The sequence below is a fragment of the Opisthorchis viverrini genome, assembly GCF_000715545.1.
Source record: "Opisthorchis viverrini unplaced genomic scaffold opera_v5_244, whole genome shotgun sequence".
NCBI lineage: Eukaryota > Metazoa > Platyhelminthes > Trematoda > Opisthorchiida > Opisthorchiidae > Opisthorchis > Opisthorchis viverrini.
The window spans coordinates 395,921-410,319 of NW_008751900.1; the positions used below are offsets into that span (position 1 = coordinate 395,921).

The 14,399-nt window shown below is 45.5% G+C and overlaps 3 protein-coding genes across 3 annotated transcripts in view; 2 read left to right on the forward strand and 1 right to left on the reverse strand.

Moving 5' to 3' along the window:
* Positions 1-1,339, reverse strand: part of T265_08896 (hypothetical protein) — a gene marked incomplete at both ends in the record, with an annotated part of 13,116 nt that extends 11,777 nt beyond the window's left edge. Inside the window, 2 exons of the mRNA XM_009174824.1 lie at positions 759-1,271; positions 1,303-1,339. Coding sequence (XP_009173088.1) covers positions 759-1,248 — 490 coding nt within the window. The remainder of the gene's footprint in view (positions 1-758; positions 1,272-1,302) is intronic.
* The window catches only part of T265_08897 (hypothetical protein), a gene marked incomplete at both ends in the record, with an annotated part of 19,134 nt that extends 17,702 nt beyond the window's left edge, over positions 1-1,432 (forward strand). The window contains one exon of the mRNA XM_009174825.1: positions 1,057-1,432. Coding sequence (XP_009173089.1) covers positions 1,057-1,432 — 376 coding nt within the window. The remainder of the gene's footprint in view (positions 1-1,056) is intronic.
* A 576-nt stretch (positions 1,433-2,008) lies between these two features.
* The window catches only part of T265_08899 (hypothetical protein), a gene marked incomplete at both ends in the record, with an annotated part of 44,354 nt that continues 31,963 nt past the window's right edge, over positions 2,009-14,399 (forward strand). Inside the window, one exon of the mRNA XM_009174827.1 lies at positions 2,009-2,099. Within this exon, the coding sequence (XP_009173091.1) occupies positions 2,009-2,099 (91 nt within the window). The remainder of the gene's footprint in view (positions 2,100-14,399) is intronic.

Sequence of the window (14,399 nt, forward strand, 5' to 3'; positions counted from 1 at the left end):
CTTGAAGATTTTCTTACTATGTCCCCGCCGGGTGTTTGCTGGGTCAACGGTAAAAAACCTGTTTGCCAAGCTTTGTTCAAACAGGGCGTAAGTAAGAATTAGGTTCCCTCGGAGGCGACGGTCCTCCAGGGCACAATACAAGACGGAAGTTTTCGGGCACACAGCTCACTCACCACAGTGCCTGGATAACCTGTAAGCTTGATTGTGCCGTACTTTGTCACCAGCCTTCCTTGCTTTAGGTCAATCACGGAATCTGCGCTATCGAGAAAAGCAGCCGGCAACATTGTCTGTTCTGCGTCTGGGCTGACCAGGAACGCGTGCTGCACAGACTTGTCGCCTAGGCGCGTACGTATCGTTGACAATCCGGCAATCTTCAGTCGATATCCACCAAAAGCTCTCACGGCTAACGCGCATGGTCTGCGTTCAGCTTCCCTCTTTGCACGCGTGCTGCACGGACCTGTCGCCTATGCGTATCGTTGACAATCCGGCAATCTTCAGTCGATATCCACCAAAAGCTCTCACGGCTAACGCGCATGGTCTGCGTTCAGCTTGGTTCCCTCTTTGCCTCAGCGATACACCTGCTCCTATATCAATCAAACATAACTCTTTTTTCCCGTCTACTTCGACAATGGCTTTTACGGTAGCTTGTGTCAGTGCGCCAATCGCGACCCACCCAGGAAAGGAGGGAAACTCTAAAGTTTTATTGTGCACAAGTGATCGGTTACGGGGACACTGATTCATCCCGTGGTCAGGCTTACCACACATATAGCGCCGGCTGGTTCGAGCGTGCCTCCACGACTCCGTCTTCACGACTGCCAGCTGTTCGGTGAGTTGGTCCACCCTGGTCTGCAGTTCCTCCACTGACGAACCATCCCTGTTCTCCGGCGACTGCATCGTGGCCAGTGGTGCCTCGGGCAGCTCCCGGGCCAGACGCACCAGCTCCTCCACACTCAACTGGCCAGTTGCTCGTGCCAACCGCAACTGGACACCAATCGCCGGCTGCACACCTTCGACGGACTGATCCGACAACAACTGGTGTCGCGACACTCCGTCCAGCGTCGTCAAAGCGCGATCCAACAACTGCTGCAGGCCGGCGAAGAACACGGTTGGGTCAGATCCGGGTGCCATCCTGGCCGTCTTGAACCGCCTCATAGCCTCCTGGCGGTCGGCCGGTGTGTCGAACTCCGCTGCAAGGACCTCCTTCGCGGCGGCCCAGTCCATCTTCCGGGGGGCCACTTCTGGCCGCATCCAGGGCCGCCTTAGCCCGGCCCCTGAGGATGGTCTTCAGCGCTGCCAACTTACCCTGGTCGGTCTCCAGCCCGGCAGCCTCCGCGACCTCCTAAAAGTCCTCCAGGAAGGTCCGAACATCCCCATCCTCAAAGGGGTGCCGCCACGGGATCTTCAACCTTATCCTGGCGACGGCACCAAATGAAAGGAAGAAGGCCTTCGCTGCGGAGTTATTTATTCGGAAATGCCAACTGACCGGTTACAGACCATTGAACAGGGAAGCAAAACTCTAATGTGCATCTTAGTTACAAAAACTGGACACCGAACTTCTCCCGAAATTTCCTGGAGATTCAGTGACTCCACTCATTCGTCGGTCATATCCAAGCAAATGTTACAAAGTGGCTCCACGAATTCCGCAACAGATCTCCTTTTTTCAATAGACGCAAAGCAAAATTCTACGAACAGCACATACAACTCGCGTGCCTCCCGATCAGTAGTATCACCAATACACCAATAGCCCAACACAGCACAGAGCTCTAGCAGTCAATTTGACAAGGAAATTGTGATCTTCCGGCTTTGCTTTATTTGAAAGCCGCTGCATATTGCACGGTATCTCCCACGACTATTGCAACACAGCTTATTATTCTGAACAGCCAACTTTAGGTATTCGGACTGTCCGAATCCGCAGCCGAATGAAATGGAGGAACCTGCCTGTTCTATTCATGCATGCCTCAACAAACTGAATCATTCATTTGTGGATAAGTCTCCAGGATTTTCAGGAATGTCACTGCACGCTTTGAGTCTGAAACGCTCAAGTCTGTTAGGTCGAGGATTTGATTCCAAGGATGATCCTAAGAATGAAAAGGGTGAAAGTTAATGCGACTTTTCACTGTTGAGCACTAGCACACATTTTCCACAGACGGTTATATTTGGTGCTTGTCAAACGTAAAAACTACATAGCACTTATATGTCAGTGACAATACCGCACCAAAAATCGTCCTTTTATGAATACGTTTACAGACTTGTTTCACAACCTGGTTCTTACCCTAGTTGCAAATCATTTCCTCGCTACCATACACGCAACACTCGTCAGCCTACAATTTGCGACTGCCGAGTAGAGGAAATAGTGCACCATTGATGGAAAAGGATAACGGATTCTCACGCTAAATACTTGCTAGGTGATACATGGAGGAAGGCAAATTTCAAGTCAGCGAGCCGTGAAAAGCAGGTGCACCGGCCTACCACATGTGAAACATGTGCCCAAGCCATGCAGGAAACCTAACTTCCTTCTTGTGGATCCGAAAGCATATAGTAAGCCTGGACAGTATTTTTGGAACAAAACAGCTACTGAGCTGATGGATGGGCTAATTCGGGGTCCGTTTGGAGGGTAACTTTCGTGCCAACAACGTTATACTGACCATTATACAGTCTGCTCTGCAAATTACAGGGCGGAAGTCGTTGGAGCTAGAAAATAAGCGCCACTGAGGAAACTTTTTTGTGATCATCATGATCATTCTCAACAGCAAAACATCATGGATCAACACTGATGCTTTTGTGCCCATAGTTTATTTGAAAGCCCTATTATGGAGAAAAGAATGAAAGTGGATGGAGAAGGGATTTAGTGCTAGCCCACCACAGTCAACCTGAGACGCCTCCACACACTTATTCAGACGGACACTCATTCAACTAGAAACTGACAACAAAAACACCACTGATACCGATCAAGGGCCATATACTGCAGGGGCCCAAACAATGCACATCACGCGGACCGCATCCTGGAAGAAGATTCGCATCGACAGTACCAAGATATTTTGTAATTGCTTTCATACCCATATGTCGAGTGAAACGGTGGCCAACTCTCAGCTCGTACCACCCTGAAGTATACACAGAAAACAGTAGCCTTTCCGGCAAACGATGATTCGGCATTCTATATGCATGACCTAAACTTTGTAGCTTTTGGTGCTTGAAGCACCCTTCAAATGAGGTTCCTGTTGCATAACCTGACTCTCGTTTTCCAACTGTCTCTCACTGGCACCAGCGTATACGAGTAATGGTCCTGAGACAACGGTTGTCGAACATGGCTGATGGAAAGCAAAGGCACCTTATATGGTTTCTTAAAAACAATCCACCTACTACGGCTGAAGCAGTCACATCCTACGGCTTAGTGAGACCATGTGTTTCTTGCACAGGAGTGCCATCCATCCCACGGAACCCCTTCTGCCCAGCCATGTACAAACCTCGGCGCAGTTGTGGTTAACGCGCTCACTATAGTCCGGAAGATCCGGGGTTCGAATCGACCCCGGACATCTCGATTTCTCTTATCTTAGCTTTAGCAAAAAAATGTCACCTCAGTCCTCCTGCTTTTTTCCTATGGTATGGAAACTAGGGCATTACAGATGAGCCATTTTCACGTGTAAATGCAGACGAACGAAAGGTCCTTAGTTTGGGACTTGGAAAAAAGTTTGAAAGCCTTAGTCAATAAACTCAGCCAACTTAGAAGGCGCACCAGCACGAATCACAGCAACGGATGATGACACTGACAAACAAGGCATGAACACGCACTTAATGGTATAGCTACATTCAACTATCACCCACAATTCTCCGATTTCTTCTCTACCGGGAAGAAGGGTGTTCGATATATTTGCAGTAGCTAGACCATTACCTCCATTTAGTGCCTTCTACCTCTGAGTTTCTGCGTTACGGATGAGCGCACCTGCAACTGGGATCAAAGTAGTCTTGGTACACGATATGCAGCCGCATCGCTGAAGTGATGACTTATCAGAGCCATGCATCTCGGAACGAGATATGATTTTGGATGATTCACTACATAGGAAGCTGACCGTCAAAATGGTTTGATTGAGTACAACGTTGGAATGTATATGGCAAGTGCCAGGGTGTGGTTATTTAAAACATTGATGCTGACCGGAAAAAAGATGGTGGTAAATAAGTAAGTCGAAAAGTCTGCTATGAATTGGCTGGCTAGATAGGTCTTTATAAGATTTATCAGAACAATTTGGACGCTCACATCACTCACAAGGACAGCTAATACAAGCTAATCCAGATCAGCTGTACCCCAAGAGAAAGTATTTTTCCCAGATTTAGAGCTCATACACAATGGTGCAACCTCATTCATCTCAAATGAGTTGTGCATATGGGTTGCAAAGCCGGGGCAAGAACCAAGTGAGAGGAGGTAAGTACACGCGCAACATTAAGGGCGTCTTAGAATCACTGGAAATCCGGAGAGTTAAACAGAAGAATCAAGATTCAGTGTGGAATGGCTACGGTTTAAGGCCATACTGGAGTCTTGGGTACGCAGCTGAGTAAAAGCATTTTTCTATTGAAGGATGTTTGGACGAGATATACCCACAGCCTAATTTGGCAAAACGCATTAGCATTAAGAGCTGCTAAGGAAAACAGGTAGCAGTAATTTTGGTAGGCAGTGGGTTAAATATTATTGTTATTACGTAACGCACCATTCGAGGAGACATCTTCAGTGGTGACGAAACGTTTGTAAATCAATTGCCAAGCTCGGCGAACAGATCAACAGCCACCTGATCAATTATCAAGATCCCCCTGTGGATACAACACTCACTAAAAGTCCCTCCTTTAAAAACGGGCACTATCACCGACTCACCCCAGCCTGGGAAAAATGCAGACAAGGAGATCAGACAACGCACTTTGCGTAGACCTGAAAAACGCAGCGAAAAACAGCAGTGCACAAGTGCATGGTCGGAAGCTACGTTGGTATTCCAGAGGTGGCACGCAGCGACGAATCTCTCGCCACCGGTAACCGACGGCCATGTAGTCTATTTGGATTCGGGACTGGCTCGTTGGTGGACACCACATTGCCAAGTGATTTCCACTGTCTGGAAATCGGTCCTGCAGGGGAACAATCTGTGATTGGTACACATATGAATCAGGCGATCTCCCTTGTCCATGCGTCTCGCGTTCAACTAAAGGCGAACACCTAATGGGGCCCAGCAGTGCTTAGTCTATCCACCAAAGCGTTCATGTAAACAGCAACCAGAATGATGTCTGAACTTCCAACCTGTTGTAAAGGAGCACTTAGAGCGTCATAGAAACTGTCTTTGGCAGATTCAGAGCTAGTCACTAGCTAGACACAATAAATAGCGTTCGAAAGACCTCAATTTCTCGAGATGCTGCCAAACGAGCCTCACAGAGGTGAATATCAGCGGGTATTCAATCAAGCAGAGACGCTTTCGCTTGATTGTTCAACACAATACCAGTCCTGATATATCCAGCTGCAATGGCTGTACTGACTTAGACGATCAGCTCCTACCTTTTGGGGGTGGGTTTGTAGCCTACCCCTATCTTTGTCTTCCCTTGATTCGCCTTATCTACCTGTCTTTTCTTTAATATGACGCGTTAATTGTTAACCGTTCATTTAACCATTTTTCGTAGTTTTCAATTAAATATGCAGCGGCAATCCGTCTTTTTTCAGAAAAATTCGGAGCATAAAGTAGACGAAACCGTGGTGTAAACACTCTGTGGGCCGCAACCCGTAAGTACCGCGCAAAGCACTACATACCAATCACGATATGGTCAGTTCCCTTTATGGGATTAATCCCCTGTTTCCAGATGATGGTCTATAAGTGGAACGTAAGCCCGCGCCTTTTAGCCAGAACAAAAAAAACACAAAACCTAAATGGTCCGTAGGAATCCCAGACTACACAACCGGAAGCGGTGGTACGAAAAGCAATAATCTCATGAGATTAAAAACCGGTGGTGACTCACTTTAGCTGTGATCAAACGGAGCTGTCAGTATTTGAGGTACTTTAAAAATCCAAGTATACTCCACAGTGTGGGCACAGATTCGCAGGTTTTGCTGATAGCCGGTTAGGGCAACAACCCGGAGCAAAGCATGGGCAGATGTAAAATGGTCCGCCGAAGACGGGGCGGACACAGCTCTACGCGTTTTCCAAACGGTGGAGTGACAGGCGTGAACGAACCAATGAGGCTCAAGGTCACCAACGGAAAACTAGCAGTCCATTGGTTGGCGAAAGTGCAAGGGCGATAAGACAGCAGTGGCAAAAAGCCATTCCTGTTTCAGACCAAGCAATACGAACAGTGCAGCAGTCTGGTGGGAGAGCCTCACCTTGTCTGCAGTGATAATGTCGTGTTACTGAAACAAGCCTTTCGAATTCCGAAAGGCTCAGCCATACGAATACTTTCGTCCTTACTCTGATCAATCCGGAACAATCTACTTTTGAGAGGTAATCTGACAGGGTGAAAAACTCATGAATCCGAGCCACAATGAAGGAGAAGATTATAGAAGATTAGACTATTTCAGAAACTAGCAAGCGAACCCATAAGTTGACAGTGGAAATTGAGAATTTAACTTATAACGGGAAAGCACAATGCACACGTGGGGTAGCTTTGGCACGGTCTGCAAGGTCTTCTTTGTGCAGTAAGCAAAGGTAGGAGCATTTCTCTGTAGTTAATTTCACATGTGTTTGAGTGCGAGTCCTCCTTTGGTGCACCACAAACTTCTTTAGCCTTTCATTTTTCCTCAAGTTTCCTAGCTGGATCTACATTTCGTGGGCAATTGCGTTTGGTATTGTACAAGTCATGAACGGTTGGAGAATTTATCCTCATTTACGACAGCACAGCGAATTTTCGACAATGCATAACAACGAAAAACGTAGACCTCCCACACATCCGCCACAATTTACTTAATTCAGGCTGTAGATCATTACCTTACACATGATCCTGCCGACCATAGGGCTTAAGGTGACCTACTAGGAGATGCAACTCCGGCAATCGAAAATAGAGGAGAATGGTTTAGGAGTAACACCGTTCGTTGATGACCAGTAACAAAACCAGATGACTAGTAGTAGGACCACAAAGGAAACCCACGACATAGACTAACCGATTCATGATGTCGGTGAGAACAGACAAGCAAGACCAACTATTCTCGTACACACCACAAGTCAACCCAGTATACTTTCCAAGTACTGCAATACCTGAGGGGCCATTAACCCTGATCCAGTACACGAAAAGATGCAGTCTAGTATGCACCAGGCGTCAACCAATCATCATTTGAAAGTGACCTTACCAGCCGGTGCGAAGGACACCATGCTAGATAGTACTGAGAACAAAATTGGAAGGCTGCATTACTAGAAAGATGCCAACATAATTTGAGAATTTTCTGAATGTTTTTTTAAACGCTGACAAATGGGGAAACAATCACTCTATGCACACTATAGACACGAATACAAAACGACATAGGATTAAAATAGACTCCAGATTCGTAAAGGTAATCGTGAGATGTACACCTCATAACTAACTCGAAGCAATATAGAGTGAAGCAGGTTCACTTTGGAGAGTACGTTGAATACATGGCCCTGTTTTGATGCCCACCATGATTGGCCGTCTTGTGTTAGCTGGTGATAGGAAAGCTAGTAGGGTGATATCATTCAAAGTGCTAAGGACGAAGACTGTTGCTTGGACTTGCCTCCCGATGTATCAGTGAAACTCTACAGTTACGCGTTAGTAGTGCTCAAGACTGCGCATGGCATGTGCGTTAAAGCGTGTAGCAAGTGATGTATTACACATAAATAGGGAGGCCTGATTCATTGATGAGGCTATAATGGTGGAAAGACTGACGACCCTTTTGAAAATGAATTCCCTGTTCTCCCGAAGCTGACCTGACCGAATGCGTGAGTCACCTGCTGAGCCCTATACGTGATCAGGCTATATAACGCTGAGTTCGTTAGTTAAGTATATTAGCGTAGGAAGAGTCAATATGTCTGATGGCTTAACCGTAGCACAAACAATCGGCGAGGCCGCTGCCGCATTCTCAAGTTAACTGCATCAAGTTATATTTGACACTTCATCATCATCAGCCTTAAGAACCGCGTACTTGTTTTACAGTGGCTATAACTGCCACAATTTCGTTCACCAATGGTCTGGAGGGGTAGCAGTAGTTAGCTATGCATTGGAGGCTGAAGGTGATGTGAGTGAAGTGGTGAAGTGAGCTTAAGTAGATTTCCGTAGATCTTTTTTATGGACACAGGTTGCTTCCACGTTTCCTGCTTCTTCCAAGTTAAGTAAGGGATGAATTCCTACCCAGTGTAGCCCATTAGCTGCGCAATACTTCTACCTCAGTGTTCCGACTGTGGGTCAGCTTTGGCACAAAACTCATAGTTACCTTCCTCCAATATGTCTAGGTTAATGTGTCAGATGCGCGCGCCAATCCAAGCGGAATTACCTGAGGGGAAGTGAACCAATGGCATATACAAACCGATTCACAACTCTGATGTAAACAAACAGTTAGTGAATGCTGATGGGCGATTCAGAAAGATGCGACGTATAGATGCGAAAAGTCAGCAATCTGGGGGACACTCTACAATGTTTTATGCATACTGAACAGAGGTAGATATTGTGTGCACTTATAAGAATCCATGGTGAAATACGTCCGACGTACTCCAGTCATGTGATAGCTTTTCATTTTAACAAAACATTCCCATCTTGAATATGAACTCATTCAGATACGGATCTTCATAAACGTGATCAACCCGCGGCAGTACTTCATTGGAACTTGTGATCTCTTAAAGGGGATTTTATACTTTATTACAACCTAGGACAGTTAGTTTAAAATTGTTAAATTTGCATCACAAGCTTGCTCCATTATCATCGTCAGAAACACCATAAAGGAAACTACTCACAAGGTTGCTGGAAACGCTTCGACAGCCCACGACAGGTTTCGCCCTTCTTGGGGCTCATCAGGTAGACGCAGTCCCCGAGTTTACGTCAACCTTATGACCGAAGAGTTTTCAGTAACCTTGTGAGTAGTTTCCTTTATGAAAATATACAGTGATATCTTGAATATCGTGCCAACTGAATCATGAGGCGGCCTGTGTGCAGCACATTCAGCTGGAGGACATCATAAACGGGAGATTCAAATGAGTCTTCCGTGAAAACCAAATTGATGTGCAATTGATTTGCACACCATCTTCCAGAACATCCACTTATTCATGAAAGTGAAATACAATAGATCAGCATCTCCCAGCAAAAGTTTCGTTTCAGTTCTTCGTCATAGAGATACATGTCACGGGATTCTACGAGGTTGTATGAACAGTAATTTTGATGTGCGGTGGAACACGAAGAGTCCGTGTTGTTTATCTTTGAAGGATTGCCAGCAAGTAGCTGATCATCTGAACAGAAGCTACTGTCGTGCAGGTCCAAAGCATATGATGGGTGAACGGTATGATTAGACCTCAAAGCTTCGACTAGTAATGTCAGGAGGGTGCGACACACTCCTGCACCCGTGACACCTAGTCATCCGAATAAGAATGACTCATCTATACGACACAATGAACGACCTCCTGCCACTATATACTTTATTTTGTACCATAGCAGCTGACAAAAACCTCAGTCTGGGTCGATCGCCTGCAGGCAAAAATCATGATTAATAAAAGGATCCCGTTTACTATAATAATAGTAATAATCATATTCATAATCGTTCAGCTGAAACTCTTTTTTAGCTGCCATATCACCCGAGGGAAGTATGAGGGCTGAGACACTGCCAGGTTACCCAGGCCTGGACAGAAGCATCCGAGATGCCGGCGTTGGGTTCCAACCACGAACCTGTTGGCCAGTAAGTTCGAACCTTAACAAACGAGCTATCTCAGGCTCCGTGTACTATGCTGTTTCAGTAACTCATTATAACTCTACCGTTGATTCATGATGGATGTGTTTTCAGGAATGTATTGCGTCAACAGAAGTATGGACGGTCGAGAGAACTTCGTCCGAGAGTTGAGGCCCCAGATAGAACTATGAGAAAACATACGAGTAGTGCAGATTTGACACACAAGCTGTATAAACACACTGGCCTTTTTTATAATGACATATCAGCACCATTTAGTCCACTGCTGTGCATGCCAGGAATTTTCGGAAATCTCCGTTGGAGGAAAGGAATTTCTGAGGGTAATTATTTTTGGTGGATGAGCTACAGTTTTGCTGAGCTTGGATGTGGTAGTGTGTGCCATTTCGGTTGCCAACTAAGGCAGATGTATTAGCACAGTCACTAATTCTGGACACCGTGACATTCTCATATTCTGCCAAATTCTCTTAGCTTTCCAGTGTTCTTTGAAAAGTCCGTAAGATGTTGAATTAGGGGAAAACATTTAGGCACACCAGCCGAATCATGGAATTTTGCCACTTATGGGACCTTAGGGATTTTCACTTAGTTTTATATGCGCCCAAACTGTTCCACAACAAAAGTGTCAAACTTACTCTCATTTCGTTGTTAGAAAACCGCTAGTTTTTTTTTGGGTCATGACTGTGTTGCTTCGTCATTTTTATGGTCACCTCAAGGGATTAGGCCGAATGATACAGAACGGCTGACATTTAGTCTAGGAGAAGCTGTGCAAACCTACAATCAAAACCGGTCACAATGATTATGGCAGGATCGGTGTTTTCTGTGCGTTCCGCAGTTTACAAAAGTGCGTCCAAAGTTCCTGACTATAAACAGATGATACAACAGTTTTTATGCACTACACTTAATTCGGTGGTTGGTTTTTGCAACTGCAGATGTCACAGTTTCGGCAATTATCAATTGTGTGCTTACGAACCTTCAGTTTGATATACAAATCTTACACCTTTTGTTTGACGAAGTAAGTGAACTTTTTTTTTAGTACTGTCGACAGCAATGTGACTGATCAATGAATTTATACCAGACAAACCTGGTTAGCTTAGCCAATGGCCAAAATCATGCAACTTACACGTATCGGTGACATTCATCGATCAGTATCACTTGTTGCATAGGGACGCCCGCACCATCTATCCCACCACTCCTCCCTGCCACCTGTCTACCTCAGCACGTGTTTTCGGGTGCTGACTGGAATTGGCTGTAAACACCTGGTATCTGGCACGGAATGAGGATTAATGTATAGCTCTTTTGGTTTTCACCTAGCTTCAAACTAACTTGGTTATAATGGGAACCTCGACTTAGTCCAAGCGGAATCTCTCCTTTATGGTATTCTTCTACTGAATGCGCTACACAAAGACCACCTCATGTTTCATTCGACAGGATATTCGATAAAGCGCAGTGCATTTCTTTAACGGGACACTACTCATAGTGTTGCTGAGCAAAGTAATTAATAGTGTTACTTTATTTGCTCTTGCTGTACCAAGTAACATGTGTGATAGCTGCCCAGCTTGTAATAGTTGTCGTGTACAATGTGGTCACAGTGTCCCCCAGTGCACTCTATACTGATATACTTCACGGTGAGGAAGGCAATGAGGCATGTGTTTATCAACGAGCTAAAACAATAAGCAAACCAACAAAAACAACCAACTACGTCTCACAGGTTTCGCAGAATTGCTCACTGAACAGTTCGCATGTCTGGCGAAACAACTGAGGATTTAGTGGTCTCCGGAAGATTCCAACCTGACCATTTTATATCCTGTGTGGTAAGCAACGTCCTTTACCCGATATCTTACCGGTGAGTCCGTACATGCCTGCTTGAGGAACTACAAAGATTGCGAGTCAAAGATTATCGAGTATAAAACTGTAACGTTCCAGAACTAAGACTAGTATTAAGCAGTGCGTTCAAAAACAGGGAGTGGCCTAGAACTTGGAATTCGATGCATGAGAAAGAAACCTTTGTCACCTGAAGGACAAATGGATGAAATACTAGGTTGTTTTACAAGTAGCTTGGGCTAAATACGAACCTGTGAGTAGCTTGATCTCAGTCGCTTATGGCTGACTGTCACGTAGCCAAGACAAAGAAACAAAGAATTCATGGTTGAAAGGCCGCCAACCAAGTGCCGATGGAAATTTGCTGGAGGTAATTTTCGTCCAGATAAGTAAAATGAACTTTGGCCTGTACTCTAGACGTAGTTTTGAGTACTCCTTCTGTTGTGTAAGGATTTTCTTATAGAAAAGAGCTGAATACGCATATCGTTGGAGTCAATAGCTAGAAGGCACTAATCGATATCACAGTAAGGAGATGCTGCAGGTAATTGAAAATTCTGTGAAATGTCTCGCCTCATTTTCCAGTTCGCTTAATTTGCCTAAGGCACTTATCACCAAACAATCCGCTTCTTGGTTCCCTCTATTTACAGTCGAGTCTGCTGACTCCTGGACTAATAAAAATTTCGAGAAATTCCTTGATTTGCGCACCAATTGGGTTGTAACGGGTTACTCACTTTAATCCTCTCGCTCATGACAGTACCTCGCGTGTGTGTATCTCGCGAAGTTCGTACCATCTGAGCTCAAGTGGAACACAAGTTTGACGGAAACTAGAAGAACCTGGCCTCTTGGTTGGCCCTAAGAGGAACGAAACCGATCATGAGCTGTCGGAGGTCTTTCAGCAACCTCTTGAGTAGATCCCTCAAGGAAAAATAATCGGACTTTGCGTCCCCTCAAGCTATTGCCAAGTAACCTGAATCGCCCGTGTTTTTTATTGCAGATGTTTTTGTTTCCGTGTTCTCCCCAAAACGAACTGCGGTTGGGTGGCTGTAGAACGAACATCTAACTGCCTGCTTACCTCTTGCGGTCATCGCTACCGACTCTGTGTATGTCCGTTCAGCGCTGTTTCCTTTACGGCTAAGAGCCTGGAATCGAACTTATGCTGTTAGGAGGAATTTAAGGCTGGCCCGGAGCCACGCAATCGTCATCACCCAACTCAGCGCATGTCCAAGGTCGTGTCACTCCGCGTCTGATTCCCTATTGGCCCATGCTTCTGTATCTGATTTCGATCCAGTGGATTAAGGGGACCTCGGGGACTGCGTCAACCTGATGAACCCCGAGAAGGACCAAAGTGGTCATGGGCTATCCAAGAATATTCAGCAAATCTGTGGTTAATGTGTTACTTCAGACAAGGAACAAACCAGTTTTTGTAATGGAAGGACCGGTTAACTCACCGTATAGACTTCCATGCCAGTTGATTGTTTCTTAGATAGTCTAATGAAAGTTTATTGCCATTACTCCGGATGGGGGCTTCCGATAAATTTCGTACATATCGGATAATGACTCTGCCATTTCACATTGGCCAATTCATATCACCATAACCAGCTCATCTGAATGTTGTTTTTCTAAATCCGACTATCAAATAAGACGAATCTGATTACTGGTAGAGCTTCCGGAGTCTTGGCTCAGATAGTAAGGCGAGTTAGGCCAACACAGCTTCAGTTTTGTCACAACTGGTCACATCTTTGAGTAACGCTTAGACCTGTGCATCAGACCCTTCATTTATCAACTTGATTTGCATGGCTGAACTGGTTATCAACCACCTCATCCACTATCAGGCACCCAGTTAACCAACAGAGTCTCCACTATGAATTTCTCCTTGTCAGGTAGTTATGGATATTGCGCCAACTGAAACACGAGGCAGCCTTGTGCAGAGAATTTAGTTGCTTAAAAACATAAACGAGATTCAGTCTCCCGTCAAAACTAAATCGGTATGCAAATGAGTTTACTTCGCTGAGTTCGTGCAACTTAGGTTCGGAAATTCGGGGATTGCGCCTACCTGATGAGGCTCAAGAAGGGTGAAACCGGTCGTTGGCTGTCGAAGAGTTTTCAGCAACCTTATGAGTAGCGTAAAAGCCAAGTTCAGGGTAGCTGTAGTGTCGACAACGCACACCTCTCATATCGCGAGGCGGTTTGAATCTGCTACCTTCCGGATCGTAAGCACCCTCGACCTAATGATATCCGTGTGTTTATTTATCCGGAAAGAATGTTTTAGTTGTCTGTGGATCGAAATGTTTGGCCTGTCTACGCTTTGTCGACTCGTTATTGGACAAAACTTTGTGGGTAGACCCGTATGCCTGACAGTCCTTATCACGGAATCATCAAGTTTTGTGGGAAAACGTTATCAGATACTGGTATTTCACCATACATCATCTACATTCGCCACCTTAAGAAGTCTGTCCAACCATACGTCTATGCACTGGACTGAGCAGTGGGAGAGAATGACAATGGGTAGAGGTTAGTTATCGAGTTTCGAGCTATCACAACGTAGGACGCAGAAAAGGAAAGCCTGAAAAAGTAGACATGTCAAACACGGCTTTGACTTACGTTCCAGCAGCTCCGCCACCCACTCAGTGTGTTCTGTCGCAGGCCATGACTCCCCCAGTATAACCTTCGATAATTCCCTGTGAGCCCCCCAGTTACTTGGACCACAAATCATCTGAGAAAATGCTCC